Source organism: Bubalus kerabau, chromosome 13 (assembly GCF_029407905.1).
Source record: "Bubalus kerabau isolate K-KA32 ecotype Philippines breed swamp buffalo chromosome 13, PCC_UOA_SB_1v2, whole genome shotgun sequence".
In the NCBI taxonomy this organism is placed as follows: Eukaryota; Metazoa; Chordata; class Mammalia; order Artiodactyla; family Bovidae; genus Bubalus; species Bubalus kerabau.
Genome location: NC_073636.1, coordinates 62,734,255 through 62,753,589, shown reverse-complemented (window position 1 = coordinate 62,753,589; position 19,335 = coordinate 62,734,255). Strand labels below are relative to the sequence as shown.

Genomic DNA, 19,335 nt, shown 5'->3' with positions numbered 1-19,335 from the left:
GCAAACTGCAGGGGTTGGAGGTACTGCTTATGGCTTTAAGGAGCAGGATGGAGCCAGCCGTAACCCCAGCCCTTTGTCTCAGCCTTCTCCACCCTAACAGAGAAAAGTAAAGGCTCTCCCTTAGTTCTGCACCCTCAAGGCAGGTCCCAAACTTGGGTGGGGGTGTAAAAATGACCACAATCCATAAAACAAAAAACTGCTCCTTTCAAAAAGGAACAAAGACACCCTTTCCTGCCAACTCCCAAATCGAGGACAATGATTTGGAAAACCTTCCATAGTTGAGAGGAGTACCTTGGTGGGAGGAAAGGAGGGGATGGCAGAGTTGGCCTGCATCCTTCCCAATTCTCATTAATGGCCACCCTAAAAAGAAGGGCTAATGGTTAATACAATACCATTCACTACCTGCTATACCAAGCACTAACGTATTGACTCCTAACCCAAGCCTAATGTGATAGGAATTATCGCATCATCTGAGGAACACAGAGGGTTAGAGTTTAAATTGTGTAAAACTGGTTTCCTTCTTACCCAACTTGGAGTTATTAGTATGACTGTTCCTATTTCACACATGTAATAAGGCACAGAGGGCCACAGATTAACATGGACAGACTTAAACACATGCCAAAGATCTATGCATCCCCCTTAAAGGAAGCAGCCTACTTATCCCACATGATAGATAAGGAGTGGCAAGACTTTATTGGGAGATTACTGTATGCCAGCCCTATAAAATAGGTAGCATCATCTCAAAGCTGGAAAAACCAAGTCTGCACCTGGGGATTCCAATGGCTGGGGTGCAAGAAGTCACAGCAGTCCTGGTGGAGAACAGAGGCAGGTCAGTGTCCTGGATCCTGGAAATGTGGGCGCCAGCAGGGATCTGGCTCCCTAAAACAACTGCCACCAGTTCGCCAAAACTCACAGCATCCAGAAATCAGGAGGCAGAAAGTCACACATCATAACCTTGTCCTTAATTCTCTTTAATTCATACGCCTCTCAACTCGGGGTGGGGAAGCATTAGGGCCCATTCAGCCTCTTTCAGCCTGGGAGGTAAGTGAAGGAGGCAGCGTGGACAACCTGGCCTGGGCCCAGAACTCCTGCAGCCCTTCCCTGCCACAGGTGAGTGACTCCAGCAGGAAAACCCCGGCCGAAGAGCAACTCTGTTGCTAACTTGCTACCTCTGCCGGCTCTTCCCTAACTTCCACTTTCTCTTCTTGAAAGTGGGACTCAAAACCCACCCACCCGCGGCAAACAATCCCACTGGGCACCGAGATAGCGCTGGAGGTTTTCAGGCCTCAGTTTGCAAGTTTGCGAAGTGGGACCAGCCTGACCCTTGGAAGAGGGGGAAAAATGGAAAGTGAGGCCCCAGGGCAGGCAGCGTGGCTGGGCAGGGAGGCGCCGCACCGGGCCGGCCCCTCCCCGGCCAGGTGTGCACAAGCGTGAAGGCAGCCTCTCCTTAGGGCATCCCCGCAACCCCGCCGCACAACCGGTCTCCGTAGGTCCTCTAGGGAGGACCCCGCGAGCCCGCCCCTCTGGCACACGCCCCTGGGAAGCGCTCACATACCGGTCCACCTGTTCTCCCGCGCCCATCCACTACCTCTCCCCTGTCCCTGGGACAGAAGGAAAAAAAAAAGTCCCTCGGCTGAACCCACAGGGTCCAAGTCGTAAAGGACGGACGCTCGTCTCCTCGACAGAACTCTCTTCTGTTCCGTTCCCCTTCCCAAGTAGACTCCCTCTCTAGTCGAGGCCAGGTAAAAATACCCCTGCTTCACTAACTCCAGTTCTCTCCAGTAGGAGACCTCCTCCCCTCGGCTCTAGACCCCGGGAAGGCCGCCCAGCACCCTCCCTAGGGACGATCCTCTCTCCTCCTCTGGGTCTCCTGAACACCTCAAGTATCCCTTTCACTCGTATCCCTGTAATACACATGCCTTCCCCATCGCCAATTTTATCCTCATTGCCAATTTCCCCGCAGTAAGATCAGGGACTTCTCCTCCCCAACCATGCCCGGTCTCCAGCCGTACGGGAGCCGCCTCCCCAGGACGTCCCGGAACGGGATTCCCTCCCTGCGGTGGCGGGACCCCTCCACGGTCCCTTCCCCCACCAGCCCACGGAGCCCTCGGGCTGGCAAGCCTCCCCGGGGGCCACGGGGCGCTCACCTGCCGAGAGCCTGGCTCGGGCGCGGCTCCGCGGGTCGAGCCGCGGGTTCGGACAGGCGGGCGGGAGGCCGGCGGGCGGCCGCGCGGGGCGCTCGGCTCGCGAATCTCCGGCGCCGATCGCCGAGCTACGTTTACTTGGGTCACTTAACCCCCGCGCTGCCGGCCGGGCGCGGCCGCCCGCTCGCCTGCCTGCCTGCCTGCCTGCCTGCCAGTGAGCCGGTGGCGTCCGTCGGGGGGCGCTCGGGGCGTCCACGCGGGCTGCGGCAGCCGGGCTAGGGAGGGGGTGCGGCTGCTGCGAGGAAGCGGCGCGGGCAGGACCCGGCAGCTGAAGTGGGTGGGGAGGGGGCGGTGCCGAGTCCCCTTGTAACCCCGGCCCGGCACTCGCCCCGCCCCCGCCCGGGGGCGCCCCTGCCGCAGCCACTCAGAGCAGGGCCTCGGGCGCGAGGGGCGGGGGGCGGGGACGAGGGAAATTTGAAATCGCTCCGGAGCCTCCCCTCCGCCCCTCCTCCACAGGCACCGCCTCCCGGCCCCCCACCCCCACACATACACTGTCGGTTAAATCTCCAGCCGGATAACAGGCCCGTCTTGGGGACCCCGCAGACGTCGCCCAACTCTCGAGACTTCTCCTGGGGCCCCTCTTCCCCGATCCCCACCCCGACCCCGAACACACGGGCTGGTCTGGATGCCGGGGACCCAGGGAAGGAAGAACCCCGTCCCCCGCCCCAGAGTCACACAGCAGCCGGGTCTCCCCTGTACCCTAACTCCCAGCCGCAAGGCCACCTGGGCGCTGCGGTGCCCCCGCGGGTCAGTCAACCCGCTCTGGACCCTCGGACTAGTCCTTTCTCCCTTCCTCCCACCCTGCTGGGCCTTTGTCGGCCATCTTGAGCGGATGGGAGGGAGAGCGGAGGAGCCAAGGTAGTCAGGTCCCTGGCTGGCTTCTGGGTTACAGTCGGCATTACTTGAAGGAGAATCCCCACTGTTAGCAGGTCTTGATGGCTTCTGCCCTTTAAGGGACATTATGTGTCAGTCGCTCGGTCGTGTCCGACTCTGTGTGACCCCATGGACTGTAGCCCGCCAGAATCCTCTGTCCAAGGGATTCTCCAGGCAAGAGTACTGGAGTGGGTTGCCATTTCTTTCTCCAAAAGGGGCATTGAACTATTGGAAAACAGCACTTCCTAATATTTCCCATACCTGGCATCTACACTTACTTACCTGCTTATTTTTGTGTCAATCTGCAATGCAGGAGGCCTGGGTTTGATCCCTGGGTTGGGAAGATCCCCTAGAGGAGGGCATGGCAACCCACTCTAGTATTCTTGCCTGGAGAATCCCCATGGACAGAGGAGCCTGGTGGGCTACAGTCCATGGGGTCACAAAAGAGTCAGACATGAACGACTGAGCGACTAAGCACAGCACATTGTGTGTCTGTGTATCCGACTGTGAGGGCAGTGTCTCAGTATGTCTTAGCACACAGTAGATGCCAAATAAATGTTGAATGAATGAGAGCAAATGAATGATGACACGATGGGCTGCAAAGGCCCTAGGTGAGCTGGTTCCTGCCTGCCTTCCCAGGTATTGCCTATCCTCACCCCTCCCCTCACTTAACTCTAATCTTCTAATCTTTGCTGTTCCTCAAATGCATCAAGCTTGGTTCTGGGTGTTCTTTGTCCAGATCTCTGTACCATTCAGTTTTCTCCCAAAATGTCACCTTCTGGACAGACTTCTGACCAAGCAACCTGAATAGTCCCCTCCTTTACTCCTATTTCATTCTCTCTGTAGCACGTATAGCTATTTGATGTTGGAAGTGTGAAAGTGAGATGGGCTCAGTGACCAGGCAATCCTCATGTAAATGAGTGGCAGGAACTCCTTGACCTTCTGGCACAAGCATCCAAAACTGGGTTCCAGTCAGTTGGTGCAAGAAGATCTCTGAAGAGGGCCTGCCGCTTGTTCTCACCGTCTGGGGTAAGTCTTCAGAGGAAAGATATTATATATGAAGCTGGTGGGTCTGTGGGGAGGGCTGCTGGATCTCTGTTTTCTGATCCATAAGCTCTAAGACCTCCATGTGTCAAAGGATGTCTGTATACCACCAGGAATGCCTGGAAGGTATAGTAAAGATGACAAAGAGTAGGGTTTGGGGGGACATGGCAGACATTTCTGGGGACATCAAAGTGCGTAACTCCAGGAAGAAAAACAGACAAGGTCTGAATAAGCAAGTGGTCTCTGTCCTGTCATTTGGAAAGGAAGTGAAACAAAAATGGCATGTTTCCCTGTGGCACAGAACTTTGTAGTTTCCAACGTTCATTGGTCATATTCACTAGCTCCTTTGAGCCTCTCAGCCACTCCACGAGAAATCAGGGCAGGGAGAATTGGGTGCTTATTTCAGATTAGGTGACTGAGGCCCAGAGGATAGAAGGACTTATGTGAAGTGAGTCAGCCATGCAGCCTGACTTTGAGCACCTGCTATGTGGCAGCTACCTGACTAGGAATTCAGAAGGGAAGGTTCAGAGCTTACCTGATGGTTGGGGAGGGTGGCTAAATCTGGGAAGAAGATAAAATGGAGGCTGGAATGATGTAGCCAGGGGAAGACCCAGGTCAGGATCCAGCTTGGCATGTGGGAGGGACAGCCAGGAAGCCCATGTGGCCAGGGCACAGGGAGTAAGGAGGGAAAAAGTAACAGGGGCCAAGCCATGGTGGGTATGTCCCCATTTAAGCCATGTTCTGACTCATGTTTAAAACACACCTGAGTAGGATTTCAGATTTTCCTCTGGTTGCATATTGGTGCAACAGTGTTTACTTAAAAATTTCTGTAACACATCACAATCATCATAATCGTGATGCCAATCAATATTTATTAAGGATACAACAAAAATTCTGATTAAAGTACATTTGTTATCAAAAAGATACATAGATAGATAGATAAGAGGGAGTACTCTGGTGGTCCAGTGGTTAGAAAGCCATGCTCCCAGTGCCTTGGCCTGGGTTCAATCCCTGCTCCTGGAATTGAGATCCTGCAAGCCAAGAGGCATGGTCAAAAAAATAATAAACAACAACAAAATAACATAAAGAGAATACTCTTAGGAAATAAACAGGAAAGTATTAAAGCATAAATGGGCACAATGTTATCACCAAGTTGCCTATAAAATGGTTCAGAAACAATAATATGCATATATATGGCAGAGGGAGAATGGATATAAAATGGGGCAAAAATGTAAACAAATGGAAAATCTGGTTAAAAAGACATTCTTGAGTTCCTTATGCTAGTCTTACAAGTGGTCTGTAAATTAGGAACTATCTCAAATTTTAAAAACCTCCTCCTAAAAAAATTAACATTAAAAAGAAAAAAACACACATGCATTATTACACCCTTAATGCCCTCATGCTAATAAATCAACCGATGATGGATTTTTGCCTGTGTTGAGATTAAATATTCTGTATATGTGGAATTATACCATCCTCTTTTCAGCTCTTAGAGCAGCTGCAGCTTTTCAATAACACATGAAAGTGTCTGATGCCCAGTAGGCTCTCCGTATATGGTCGGTATGTTTTTTTATATTATTTTTATTTATTTAGCTATTTGGCTGCACCAGGTCTTAGTTGCAGCATGCGGGATCTAGTTCCCTGATCAAGGATGGAACCCGGGCCCTCTGTATTGGGAGCTCGAAGTCTTAGCCATTGGACCACCAAGGAAGTCCCTATGGTCGGTATTTTTATGAGTAAGTAACTTCATCTCTGTGTGCCTCAATTTCTTCACCTGTAAAATGAAAGTAGTAACTCCTTCACAGGGTTGTTGGGAGATCTGTGTTAATACATGGAAGGCATTTTGAACATATAAACTACTATAAAAGTGCTTGTTAAATTAAAAAACTACCTTGTTATTAATGATTAGTATGTGCTACACTGGGTCCCTGGCTGGTACAGAGATGAACATCCACCCTTCCTCCTCAGGGTGACACAACCCTGTCCCTTAGGCTCCCAGCTGCTGAGGCCAGCCCAGTTCACCTCTATGAGCAGAATCTAGTAGGATGAGCTCCATCTTACAGACAAAACTCTGCATAGTGAGGCAGTTAGGCTGAGCCACAGCTGGTGGGTGCCAGCTCAGGACTAGACTCCCAGCTCAACCCCCACTTGCTGTGACCCACCCCCACCCCCACTCCTCGAGTGCTATGCTAAGGAGTTTGAGCCTCAGTCTTCTTCCCCTTCTAATTGGAATAATAATAATAGCGATGCCTACTTCCAGGAGTGACTGCGGGGATTTCGCAGAGCCCATGTATGTGAAAGAACCCCATTGAAAAGTACTCAGTCTTAATTGTAGTGTCATTAGAGGCCACGTTCATTTGCAAAGTGGGTTCCTTACCTTCCCTTTTCAACAGGAACACCCAGACTTCTGCCCTGGTTGACTTGCTACCAGAGAGCTCCTAGACATTTTCAGTTTTAAGAATTACTGTTAAATTGTCACAGGTGACTTGACTATATAACAATTTATTAATTATTTTTATAATGTTCCAACATTTTATTATGAAAACGTTCAAGTATTCAATGAAGTTGAAAGAGATTATGAAGAACACTTTTATACCCACCGAGCTTCCCTCGTGGCTCAGCTGGTAAAGAATCCGCCTGCAATGCGGAGACCTGGGTTCAATCCCTGGGTTGGGAAGATCCCCTGGAGAAGGGAAAGGCTACCCACTCCAGTATTCTGGCCTGAAGAATTCCCTTGACTGTATAGTCTATGGGGGTCGCAAAGAGTCAGACAAGACTGACTTTCACTTTCACTTACATCCACCACCCAGCTTACACATGTATACTTTTATCCATCTTACTTTTAGAAGCATTTCAAAATATAAGTTGCAGACATCAGTGTACTTCCTCTAAACATTTCAACCTGCATATCACTAACTGGAGTTTATTTTTGTTTACAGTTGCTTTGTCTCCAAGGTAAATTTTACACACACTGATACACACAAATCTCAGATGTACATTTGCTGAACATTCATACACACACACACATGCACGCATGCCTGTGTAACCCATCCCCTATCAAGATATAGAACATCACCCTCTGATATGTAATAATAATAACAATTGTTGTTGAGGAATTGGAAAGGAAGGATTCTACTTCCTGAGTTTGCTCCGGATCTGGACTCTGCCTCCTCTTTTATTTCAGGATAAGCATAGAAGGGATGGAATCCCCTTGTCCAGACCTGCCCTTATCTCTTCGGGGCAGGCCCTCTCCCTCCAATCTGCAGGAAGTCCATATACACAGGGTGGCAATAATCCTGCCTGCAGGCTGGGCTTTGAAAAGTGACTGAGTTGTGGAGTAGTGGGAAAAGACTGGGTGACATGCTTAGGGCCCCAGGACTTCCATCGGGTTGTTTAAGTCATCTGTTCAAGGCCTGAGGACTCTGCTTAACTTTCATTTGTCTGCTCATGCCTGGCATCTTTTACCCCTATCCTCACTGAACCTGCCCACAAGTTCCTACTCTTTTCCTGGCATTTATCCAGGAAGCGACTCTTGGATAAATGTGACCCTTGGATAAAAAGTGACTCTTCAAAAATACAGCATGTCTCCTCCATCAGATTGGGAGCTACACGGAGGCAGTGCAGTAGCCTGTCTTGTTCACTGCTGTGTCCAGGGCACCTAGCACAGAGCCTGGCACAGAGTAGGTGCTCAATAAGTATCTGCTGCCTTGGGGGAGAATGGATACATGTATATGTATGGCTGAGTCCCTTAGCTGTCAGCCTGAAACTAACACAACATTGTTAATGGGCTATACTCCAATATAAAATAAAAAGTTAAAAAAAAAAAAAAAAAGAGTATCTGCTACTTCAAAGAATAAGTAGGCTCCTCCAGGTTTCAGATAATCAAAGTGGTCTAGAAGAGAAAGTTCCCCAGGGACTCCTCCAAGGTTACACCCAGGTTGTGTTCACTACACCGAGCAGCAATTTGCATTGCAGTCCTAAATTGGGGCCCAAGCCAGGCATTCACTTTATAATCATCCTGAGGAGAAAAACAAAGCAGACAATAGGGATCCAAGGCCTCATTTTCTCAGGCAAAGTGAATCCCACCTTGAATTTGAAATAAGCAGTGAGATTCCGAAAGGGTAGAGGCATTATCACCCCCACCCTCAAAACTAGGAAGTGCCAAAGGGCCCTTTAAGAAGCAAATTTCTGGAGAGGACAGTGTAAATGTCCACTGGAGCTAATGCCAAGGATCTTAATCAGGTTTAAACTTCACCCCAGGAATTCCACTTCTCAAATTTGTCTCAAGGAAAAATCTTGAGATTTATTAGAGAAATATTATTGAGCAGACATATAAGTATTAATACATCACCACATCCTATATAAAAGTAAAGAAACTGGAACTGTCCTGGGAGTCTAACAGTAGAGTATTGTTTGCATTCATTTACATGCATAAGGATAAACTAAAAGTGGAATGACTCTTCTTCCTTGGTCCACAGGATCGCAAAGAGACAGACGCAACTCAAGTAACAGCATGCACACATGCACCCCTGGCTTCCAGCAAGCTCAGAGCCCATTTAGAAACTAATCAGTAATGCCTCCACGGACCCATGTGTTCGTGAATTTGCTTCCTACCTGGTCCTGATTTACTATCTTTCTATTTTTTAAATCTTCCTATTTTAAGCTCTTCATTTCCTCTGCCCTTAATAGCCTCCCAACCAGGGCATTTTTGTCTAGCTCACTGCTTTGTCCCAGCATCCAGCACCATGCTGCATAATAGGTGTTCAATAAAGACGTGTCCCATGAATGGACAAACATATTCACAAAACTGACTCCAAATCTTCCTGGGCGTTTGGCAAATCCTTCCCAAATGGAAGCTACTGACCCAGTGAGAATTCCCTAGTTGTCCAGTGGGTAGGGCTTGGCCCTTTCACTGCCAGAGTCCAGGTTCAATCCCTGGTCACAGGGAATGAGTGGCCTGACCAAAAAAAAAAAAAGGTACCGACCTAGCAATTCCATTCATTAGAGAACAACTATCTGTATATGTAGGAATGTCCCCTCTAGCTTTGTTCGTAAGTTTGTAATAGTGCAAACATGGATAAACCCTAAGTGTCCATCAGTAGGAGCCTGGTTAGATCAGGTGGGATTTATCCAGGCTATACAGCTATTATAAAGGAAATAGCAAGTCTGTAAATGCTGATGTGGAGGAAACTGCAAAATGTACTGCTAAGTGAAAAGGCAAGATGCTAAGTGCTGTAAACTGTGTGTCTGTGTGTGTGTGTGTGTGTGTGTTTAGTCGCTAAGCTGTGACTCTTGTGATCCCATGGACTATATAGCCCACCAGGCTCCTCTGTCCATGGGATTTCCCAGGCAAGAATACCAGAGTGGGTTGCCTGGTATTCTGATTCTTTACCACTGCACCACCTAGCAAGCTCTGTATATATGAGTCCCTGGTTCAAAAAAAATATATGGAGAAAGAATTCTATTAGGCCATTCCAGAAGGATCCTGAGAACACCTTTGGGAGGTTTCAACCTCAGTCCTACCCTTAATCAGCAATGTCCTTGATTAGCTCCTTTCTTCTCTAAGTGTATCCCCCCTTCTACAAAAAAAAAAAAAAAAAGACCAAGGTTAAGTTAAGACCTCCTGGTAGGGTTACTGAGAGGATTAAGGAAGAAAATGCATAAATGCCAGGCACCTCTCCCAGAATTAGTACTCAAAGATATATTAGTTAAAATAGAAAATAATTTATCATGTGACAGGATGTGAGAAAAATTCCTTTAAAATATATTCTGTAAATAAACTGAAATTTACAAAACAGTTGCGAGCATAATACAAAGAATCCATGTATATTCTTTACCCAGTCACCAACTGTTAACATTTGACATACTTGCACTATTCCCCTCCTCATTTCTTTTCTTCAGTCACTTCATCCCTCTTTACCTTAATACATTCAGCTTGTATTAAGAAAAAAAAAGACATTCTCTTACATAAATCAAACACAAAGATCAAATACAGGAAATTAAACATTGATACAATATTACTATGCAATCTATAAGTTGTATTCAAATGTCATCAATTGTCTCAATAATGTCATTTTTAAAAACTATGGTTAAAAGAAAAGCACATCACATAAAATTTACCATCTTCTTTCATTCTTTTAAAATATTTTTTGGCTGTGCCATTCAGCTTGTGAGATCTTAGTTCCCCAACCAGGGACTGACCCCAGGCCCTTGGCAGTGAAAGCTTGGAGTCCTAACCACTGGAACACCAGGAAACTCCCTTAGCCATGTCTATATGTACAGTTCAGTAGTGTTAAGGATATTCACATTGTTGTGCCAATAATATCTTTTATAGCAATCGTTTACCTCCATCCAGGATCTTACATTGCATTCATGTAGTCACTTTGTCTTTTTCAGTGTCTTTTAATATGGAAAAATTCCTTCACCTTCCTTTGTTGATGACTTTCATAACTTAGGTGTTTTGAAGAGTCTAGGGTAACTGTAATCTTGTGGCTTTTGTTACATGTTTTTATAATAAAGAAGATAATATTGAAAGTATGATGAGGATAATCACCAATGGAAACAAAAATATCCATAGCATTTTCCCCCTAGGTTTTGGTAGAAGGAGGGTCTGGAGTTTGTTCCTTCTGTTAAAATGCAGGATCCCTGTGGTATTGGAGATGTTCTGTATCTTTGCGCCAACGTCAGTATCCAGCTTGGGAGATTTCACACTAGCTTTGCAAGATGGGATCTGTGCACAGAGAGAAACTCGAAAAAGAGTACAGTGGCCTCTCCATGATTTCTTACAAGTGCAAGTAAATCTACAATTACGTCAAAATAAAAAGTTTAATTAAAAAAAAAAAAAGATGTCTTTTGACATATCAGAGCCTGAAGTGTCAACCATTCTCCTGGGGAGAACCTAGCCCCTTGGTGAAATTCCCAGCAGGAATCCTCTAGCCTGAGAAAGGACTTCTTAATGAACCCCTTTCACTTGCAGGGGTGGGGGTTGGGGGCCTCCTTTGCCCTCCGCGGGGACATTTTAAAGTGAATGGAGGGAGCTAGGTCCCTCATTAAGGCTGAAATGGGAGCTGCTGGGGGCGGGGGTTCTCTAGAAGGAGGCTTGGCCCCAGGTCTGCATTTCCTGCTACAAACCTACCTCATTAACAGTGATCACCACTCCTTTCTGTCTGAGTGGGTTGTGAAGGATACCATTGGAAAGATAATTTTTATCTATTGTCTTTGTTAGTTGCCAAGTTCTTAATAAAATTGAAAAATTGTAAAGACCTGAACGGGCAACCAATGGGGATTCGTTACGAGCATCATTATATTCTCACTCAGTAGAATATTATGCCACATTTTATGATGATGATTTTGTAGCATTTATAATTGAAACCAAGATGCTGTTGTGTGAGATTTTGAGATTTCTCTTAGAGGACTTGGAATTCTCAGGGCTGAGAGATGTGGGTTAGGGAAGCAGGGTCCTCTTCGGGGAAATGAGCCTGCTACCAGGCTTCTGTTCAGGCTGAAATGCTAATTTCCGGGTGTTCTCAATCATTGTCTAGCCTGTCCCTTACTTGAAAGTTTGTCATCCTAGCACTATTTTGAATTCTGAACGTCTGAACATAATATCCCTTGACCTTCTAGGAATTTCTCCTCAAGGAATAATCAGATGTGAAAAATGAATTGTGTACAGGATGCTTATTGCCAAGTTCTTTTTATAAGATTCAAAAGTTGGAATATTATTCCTAACAAGCTTTTGCTGAGCACTTACTGTGGGCCAGTTGCTGTGCTAAGTGTTTTACAAGCATTATCTCATTTCATCTTTTCTAGTAGGTTCTACTATTGTCTCCATTTGTACAAATGAAAAAAGAAATGGAAGCACAGAAAGGTTAGTAATTTGCTCAAGACAACATAATTAGTAAACAGAGGAGACAGATGTGTAAATGACAGCAGAAATACAATGTGATAAACCTTAAAACAGAAATAAAATGAGGGACAAGACATAGACAATTGAAAGTATGACTGAAGGTATTTGAATTGAAAGTATTTGAAGTAATTGAAAGTATGATTAAATATCATACAAGGTGTGTCTTTGGGTGCTTAAAATAAAGCCCAGCATGTGGTGGGCATTTTAAAACAGTGATTATTTGTATCTCAAACTTGAATGTGATCAGGAGTCACCTGGGGATTTAGTTTAAAATGCTGGGTCAGCAGGTCTGGGATAAGCCTGGGAATCTGCATTTCCACCACACTCTGAGTACCAGAGATTAAATAGCTTGGCAAAGTGAGAGAGCCCAGAATATGTAAAAAAACGAAACAAATCACAGAAGCCCCAGTGACCTGTGAAGTAGAAAAAGACTGGAAAACAATACAATTACTGTCTCACCTAAGGTTTTGGGCTGCAATTTCAAGTGAATTTCTTTCCGTTTATCTATTTTCTGTCACATTCAATTCCACGAATATTTATTGAGTGCCTCAGCACCAGCCACTGTGAGAGCAGAAATGAAGGAAATCTAGTGGTTTCCGCAAGGTTCTTTTTTTTTTTTTCAAGTTAAAAATAATTTAAAGAAACATACTTAAAATGGGAGCATTTCATTGTATATAAATTATACCTGAACAAAGTTGATTTAATACTCAAAGATATGAATAAATAAAAGGCCCTGACAGGGATCATTTTTAATAGGTTAAGACTATTTTAAAATTAAAATTCCTGGATGGTGAGTCAGGGGGTCTGAGCTCAGTCCCTGTCTGTCAGTAACTTGAAGGTTTACTCTCTTCCAGGTACTTCGGACTTGGACAGGTGCCCTGTATACATTCTCAAAGCACTTTGTACCTCTTGGCATCAGTTAATAATTTCACACATGTGTGATTTTTCACGTGTGTGTCTATCTCCCAGATTACACTCTGACTTCTAGACCATGCACTACATCTGATTTTGTCACTGTGGAGTCCCAGCACCTGTCAGGACATGTGCCCCAGGGGTGGCACTCACTCGGATTATCTGTTGAATGAATGCATGAAGGAGTGTTGTTCATACCTTTCCAGAAGGGATTTTTTGGGGAAGGGTAGAGGAATGCCAGTCTTCCCCACACTCCCCCACCCAGGTTTCTAGGCACCCACTCCCTACTCTCAAGTCTGAGCTAAGAGGCAGGTGAAGATGCTTCTCGGCTTTGGTGTCAGGACCTAGATTCCAGGGAGCATGCCTTGGTTTTCTCATCTGTCCAATGGGGATCAGGTAATATCTGGGACTTCAAGGGATCCTTGGGAAGAGAACATGGGGATTACAGTGTTTCAAGGGCTGCAGTGATTGTCACTGTCCCCCAGATCTCCCCTCCACCAACCTGACCATCTTCCTCTTCTGTGGGTCAGTTTCTTCCACGCCAGAGTTTCCCCAAGTGTGGTCTTTGGGAAGATGTTGGAAATGGAAAATTCTCAGGATCCATCCCAGGCTTTTCTAAGCAGAGCCTTTGGAGGTGGGTCCCAGCAATTGGCATTATAGCAAGCCCTCCAGATGATGCTGGTGCAAGCCCAAGTTTGAGATTTTATTGCTTTGCTCTGCTCTGACCCAAGCTCTCTCAGGGACACTGGGCCTGTCTGTTCACTTTTCTATTGCCAGTGCCTGGCATCTAAGAGGAGGCATGCACTGAATACATGCAGAATCCATCATAACGATGATAATGATAGCAGCCAGCTATTGATTGAGGACCTTCTGTGTGCTAGGCTATCTTCTGAATATTTTAGGAGGGTTAGCTCATTTAAGGCGCCACCCCCGCGATCGTTTACACGGAGAGGGAAACAAGTTTACACCCCCGCGATCGTTTACACGGAGAGTGAAGCGGGCAAGCGCAGTGCCCAGGGGTCATCCAGCGGCGGCGGGAGATCCCGCTGGGAGTCCGGGTCTCACCGCTTTGCTGCTCAGGGTCCTGGCCTGGGCACAGCGATTGCTGGTATCCTGGGCTCCCCCAGGGCGCCCCCGCCGCGCCCCACCCGGGGTCCGCGCGCGAGTGCGCGGCTCGGCCAGGGCGCCCCCGGGGACCCGCCCGGGAGAAGCGCTGCGGCGGCAGCGCCCGCGGCCGGTGGCGAAAGTGCGGCTGCGGAAGCGCGGCCACTCCGGCCGCGCGAAGGAGGAAGTCGGGGGAGGTGCGGGAGCGTGGGGCCTGCGGGGCCGGGCGGACGCCATGGGCCGGCTGCACTGCACACAGGACCCCGTGCCCGAGGCCGTGGGCGGCGACATGCAGCAGCTGAACCAGCTGGGCGCGCAGGTGGGCCGGGCGGCCGCGGCGCGGGGCCGGGGCGGTTCCCGGGGAGGGGTGGAGGGTTAGGCCGCGGCAGGCCGCTGTGCGAGCCTGGCTTGGGGGTGGTGGGTTCGGAGAAGGGCTGAGGGGAGTTAGGGTCTCAGGCCAGTTTTGAGGGCCGGGCGATTAAGGGAGGTCTGAGGCCAAGCTGAAGGGCGCCAGGGAAACCTCGGCGGCCAAGAAATGGTACGAGGAGACTTCCGAGGGTCCTGGGGAGGAAGAGAGTTTGCAGGATCCCGGAAGAAGGGCTGAGGGGAGTCTTGATGTGGCTGAAAGCAGTTTAAAGTAACGCAGTAAGGGCTTTGGGAGGCCGATGGAGTTTGGGGGAGCTGTGGAATTTGGTGGGTCAGGTGAGGGACTGAGACGTTTAGTAGGAAGACGGGGGGAGGGGGGTTTTGGGGGAGACTGAGGAGGGTCTTAACATCTCAAGGGGGCAGAAGCTGCCCGGAGTGGGGCACGTCATCTGAGGATGGGATGTGGGTGCAGGTAATAGCCAAGCCAGAGTGGCTCTGTGGGCAGGCTGGGGATGACATCCTCTCCTCATCCCCACCCCCACCCCCCAGTTAAGGGAGATACTGGTAGTCCATGGCAGCCCTCTCCAGTATTCTTGCCTGGAGAATCCCCATGGACAAAGGAGCCCGGCGGTGGCTACCGTCCATGGGCTCACAAAGAGTCTGACACGACTAAGCACAGCACAGCACAGCACTTGTAGTCCCCAAGGAAAGAACCATGTACCCTATACAGTGGAGGGCAGGTCCTTGATGATAGTGGAGCTGTCAAAGGCTTTTTCTCACTCTTCAGGCTGCAGGTGCTAGCCAGTCAACCTTGAAGGCTTCCTGCTCCTGTGTTGTTTGGGATGTCCCTTTCCTACCACCAAGGCAGCCAAATGAAGCAAGTTAAAATGACAGGTCTCAGGATCACTGCAAGGGTACATCTGTTCCCCCCACTGTGTTGTAACTTCCCAGGAGGTGGGGCCACTTGGTCATCTCAGCATCCTCACGACTTGGTGTTCTCTCATAAAGGAACACTAAATGTGATGGCAGTCGTGTCCTACGGCCGTGATGTCCAAGAGAAACAAACTACAAGCCTCAGGCCTACTTTTACATTTTCTAGTAGCCACATTTAAAAACTAAAAAGAAAGAGGAAATGAATTTATTGTGTTTTCTTTAACCCACTCTATCAAAGTATTATCATTTCCATGTGTAACCCACATAAAAAAATAGTGATGAGATGTTTCACTTTTTTTTGGTACTAAGGTTTTTGATTCTAGTCTGTATTTTAAAGCACATCTCAAATTGGATTAGCTTTTTTTTTTTTGGATTAGCCTTTTTCAAGAGCTTGATATGGTTAGTGACCATTTTACTGCATAGCACAGTTTTAAGTGCTTTTATGTGTATTGAGTCACTGAGTTCTTGCAACTACCCTAGGAGTCAGGTACTATTACCATTCCCATTTTACAGATAAGAAAAAATGGTTTAGGGAAATAATTTGAGCAGTTTAAGGCAATTTAAGAGTGCTGTGAAAGTGCTGCACTCAATATGCCAGCAAATCTGGAAGACTCAGCAGTGGCCACAGGACTGGAAAAGGTCAGTTTTCATTCCAGTCCCAAAGAAAGGCAATGCCAAAGAATGCTCAAACTACCACACAATTGCACTCATCTCACATGCTGGTAAAGTAATGCTCAAAATTCTCCAAGCCAGGCTTCAACAATATGTGAACCGTGAACTTCCTGATGTTCAAGCTGGTTTTAGAAAAGGCAGAGGAACCAGAGATCAAATTGCAACATCTGCTGGATCATGGAAAAAGCAAGAGAGTTCCAGAAAAACATCTATTTCTGCTTTGTTGACTATGCCAAAGCCTTTGACTGTGTGGATCACAATAAACTGTGGAAAATTCTGAAAGAGATGGGAATCCCAGACCACCTGATCTGCCTCTTGAGAAATCTGTATGCAGGTCAGGAAGCAACAGTTGGAACTGGACATGGAACAACAGACTGGTTCCAAATAGGAAAAGGAGTACATCAAGGCTGTATATTGTCACACCCTGCTTATTTAACTTATATGCAGAGTACATCATGAGAAACACTGGGCTGGAGGAAGCACAAGCTGGAATCAAGATTGCCGGGAGAAATATCAATAACCTCAGATATGCAGATGACACCACCCTTACGGCAGAAAGTAAAGAAGAACTAAAAAGCCTCTTGATGAAAGTGAAAAAAGAGAATGAAAAAGTTGGCTTAAAGCTCAACATTCAGAAAAGATCATGGCATCTGGTCCCATCACTTCATGGCAAATAGATGGGGAAACAGTGGAAACAGTGTCAGACTTTATTTTTCTGGGCTCCAAATCACTGCAGATGGTGATTGCAGCCATGAAATTAAAAGATGCTTGCTCCTTGGAAGGAAAGTTACGACCAACCTAGACAGCATATTAAAAAGCAGAGACATTACTTTGCCAACAAAGGTCCGTCTAGTCAAGGCTATGGTTTTCCCAGTGGTCATGTATGGAGTGAGAGTTGGACTATAAAGAAAGCTGAGCACCGAAGAATTGATGCTTTTGAACTGTGGTGTTGGAGAAGACTGTTGAGAGTCCCTTGAACTGTAAGGAGATCCAACCAGTACATCCTAAAGGAGATCAGTCCTGGGTGTTCATTGGTAGGACTGATTTTGAAGCTGAAACTCCAATAGTTTGGCCACCTGATGCGAAGAGCTGACTCGTTTGAAAAGACCCTGATGCTGGGAAAGATTGAGCGCAGGAGGAGAAGGGGACGACAGAGGATGAGATGGTTGGATGGCATCACTGACTCAATGAACATGAGTTTCGGTGAACTCCGGGAGTTGGTGATGGACAGGGGGGCCTGGCGTGCTGTGGTTTATGGGGTCGCAAAGAGTTGGACACAACTGAGTGAATGAACTGAACTGAACTGAACTTAAGGGCAGGCAGCCCTTATCGAAGTCCTTTGGGCCATTTTCGCCCCTTTTCTTGGGTGATCAGACTTCTCTGAGTAGCCAGTCTATTAGCTGGCTTTCATTAGCCAGCTATTCTGGCTATTTCTATCAGCTATTGCTGCTGCTGCTAAGTCACTTCAGTTGTGTCCGACTCTGTGCGACCCCATAGATGGCAGCCCACCAGGCTCCCCCGTCCCTGGGATTCTCCGGGCAAGAACACTGGAGTGGGTTGCCATTTCCTTCTCCAATGCATGAAAGTGAAAAGTGAAAGTGAAGCTGCTGAGTTGTGTCCAACCCTCAGTGACCCCATGGACTGCAGCCATCCAGGCTCCTCCATCCATGGGATTTTCCAGGCAAGAGTACTGGAGTGCGGTGCCATTGCCTTCTCCGTCTATTAGCTATTAGCTATTTCTATTAGCTATTACTTTCATTAGCCTTTTACTTGAGATCTAGGCCTCAAGGAAGAAAAGAATCATTGTGTTAATGTCGGCATCACTATTTATTGCTTATTTGATACATATTTATCTGAATGCCTACTATGCACCAGTTCAGTTCAGTTCAGTCGCTCAGTCGTGTCCGACTCTTTGCGACCCCATGAACTGCAGCACACCAGGCCTCCCTGTCCATCACCAACTCCCGGAGTTCACCCAGACTCAGGTCCATCGAGTCAGTGATGCCATCCAGCCATCTCATCTTCTGTCGTCCCCTTCTCCTGACCCCAATCCCTCCCAGCATCAGAGTCTTTTCCAATGAGTCAACTCCTCACATGAGGTGGCCAAAGTACTGGAGTTTCAGCTTTAGCATCATTCCTTCAAAAGAAATCCCAGGGCTGATCTCCTTCAGAATGGACTGGCTGCATCTCCTTGCAGTCCAAGGGACTCTCAAGAGCCTTCTCCAACACCACAGTTCAAAAGCACCAATTCTTTGGCGCTCAGCCTTCCTCACAGTCCAACTCTCACATCCATACATGACCACAGGAAAAACCATAGCCTTGACTAGACGGACCTTTGTTGGCAAAGTAATATCTCTGCTTTTGAATATGCTATCTAGGTTGGTCATAACTTTCCTTCCAAGGAGGAAGTGTCTTTTAATTTCATGGCTGTAGTCACCATCTGCAGTGATTTTGGAGCCCAGAAAAATAAAGTCTGACACTGTTTCCACTTTTGCCCCATCTATTTGCCATGAAGTGATGGGACCAGATGCCATGATTTTCGTTTTCTGAATGTTGAGCTTTAAGCCAGCTTTTTCACTCTCCACTTTCACTTTCATCAAGAGGCTTTTGAGTTCCTCTTCACTTTCTGCCATAAGGGTGGTGTCATCTGCATATCTGAGGTTATTGATATTTCTCCCGGCAATCTTGATTCCAGCTTGTGTTTCTTCCAGTCCAGCGTTTCTCATGATGTACTCTGCATATAAGTTAAATAAGCAGGGTGTGACAATATACAGCCTTGATGTACTCCTTTTCCTATTTGGAACCAGTCTGTTGTTCCATGTCCAGTTCCAACTGTTGCTTCCTGACCTGCATACAGATTTCTCAAGAGGCAGATCAGGTGGTCTGGGATTCCAATCTCTTTCAGAATTTTCCACAGTTTATTGTGATCCACACAGTCAAAGGCTTTGGCATAGTCAATAAAGCAGAAATAGATGTTTTTCTGGAACTCTCTTGCTTTTTCCATGATCCAGCAGATGTTGCAATTTGATCTCTGGTTCCTCTGCCTTTTCTAAAACCAGCTTGAACATCAGGAAGTTCACGGTTCACATATTGCTGAAGCCTGGCTTGGAGAATTTTGAGCATTACTTTACCAGCATGTGAGATGAGTGCAATTGTGTGGTAGTTTGAGCATTCTTTGGCATTGCCTTTCTTTGGGATTGGAATGAAAACTGACCTTTTCCAGTCCTGTGGCCACTGCTGAGTCTTCCAGATTTGCTGGTATATTGAGTGCAGCACTTTCACAGCATCATCTTCCAGGATTTGAAATAGCTCAACTGGAAT

At 47.1% G+C, this 19,335-nt stretch overlaps 2 protein-coding genes and 1 long non-coding RNA gene across 13 annotated transcripts in view; 2 read left to right on the top strand and 1 right to left on the bottom strand.

Moving 5' to 3' along the window:
• Window positions 1-2,467, bottom strand: part of DNMT3B (DNA methyltransferase 3 beta) — a 34,154-nt gene extending 31,687 nt beyond the window's left edge. For 4 of the 10 annotated variants that reach the window (XM_055544764.1, XM_055544766.1, XM_055544763.1 and 1 more), the window contains exon 1: window positions 2,148-2,461. The gene's annotated coding sequence lies outside the window, so the exon portion shown is untranslated. Of the gene's footprint in view, window positions 1-2,147 lie in introns of all 10 variants that reach the window. The other 6 variants (XM_055544767.1, XM_055544768.1, XM_055544769.1 and 3 more) reach the window with 3 other exon arrangements.
• LOC129625846 (uncharacterized) lies at window positions 749-12,954 on the top strand. Of its 2 annotated transcripts, none has more exons than XR_008701627.1 (5): window positions 749-829; window positions 3,924-4,106; window positions 10,762-10,915; window positions 11,931-11,988; window positions 12,882-12,954. It is a non-coding gene; the product is annotated as an uncharacterized LOC129625846 (long non-coding RNA). The 2 variants fall into 2 exon arrangements; XR_008701626.1 differs by lacking the exon at window positions 749-829 and adding an exon at window positions 1,029-1,110.
• Window positions 12,955-13,951: 997 nt separating this feature from the next.
• COMMD7 (COMM domain containing 7) overlaps window positions 13,952-19,335 on the top strand; it is a 28,248-nt gene continuing 22,864 nt past the window's right edge. Inside the window, exon 1 of the mRNA XM_055544759.1 lies at window positions 13,952-14,362. Within this exon, the coding sequence (XP_055400734.1) occupies window positions 14,279-14,362 (84 nt within the window). The 5' untranslated portion in view covers window positions 13,952-14,278. The remainder of the gene's footprint in view (window positions 14,363-19,335) is intronic.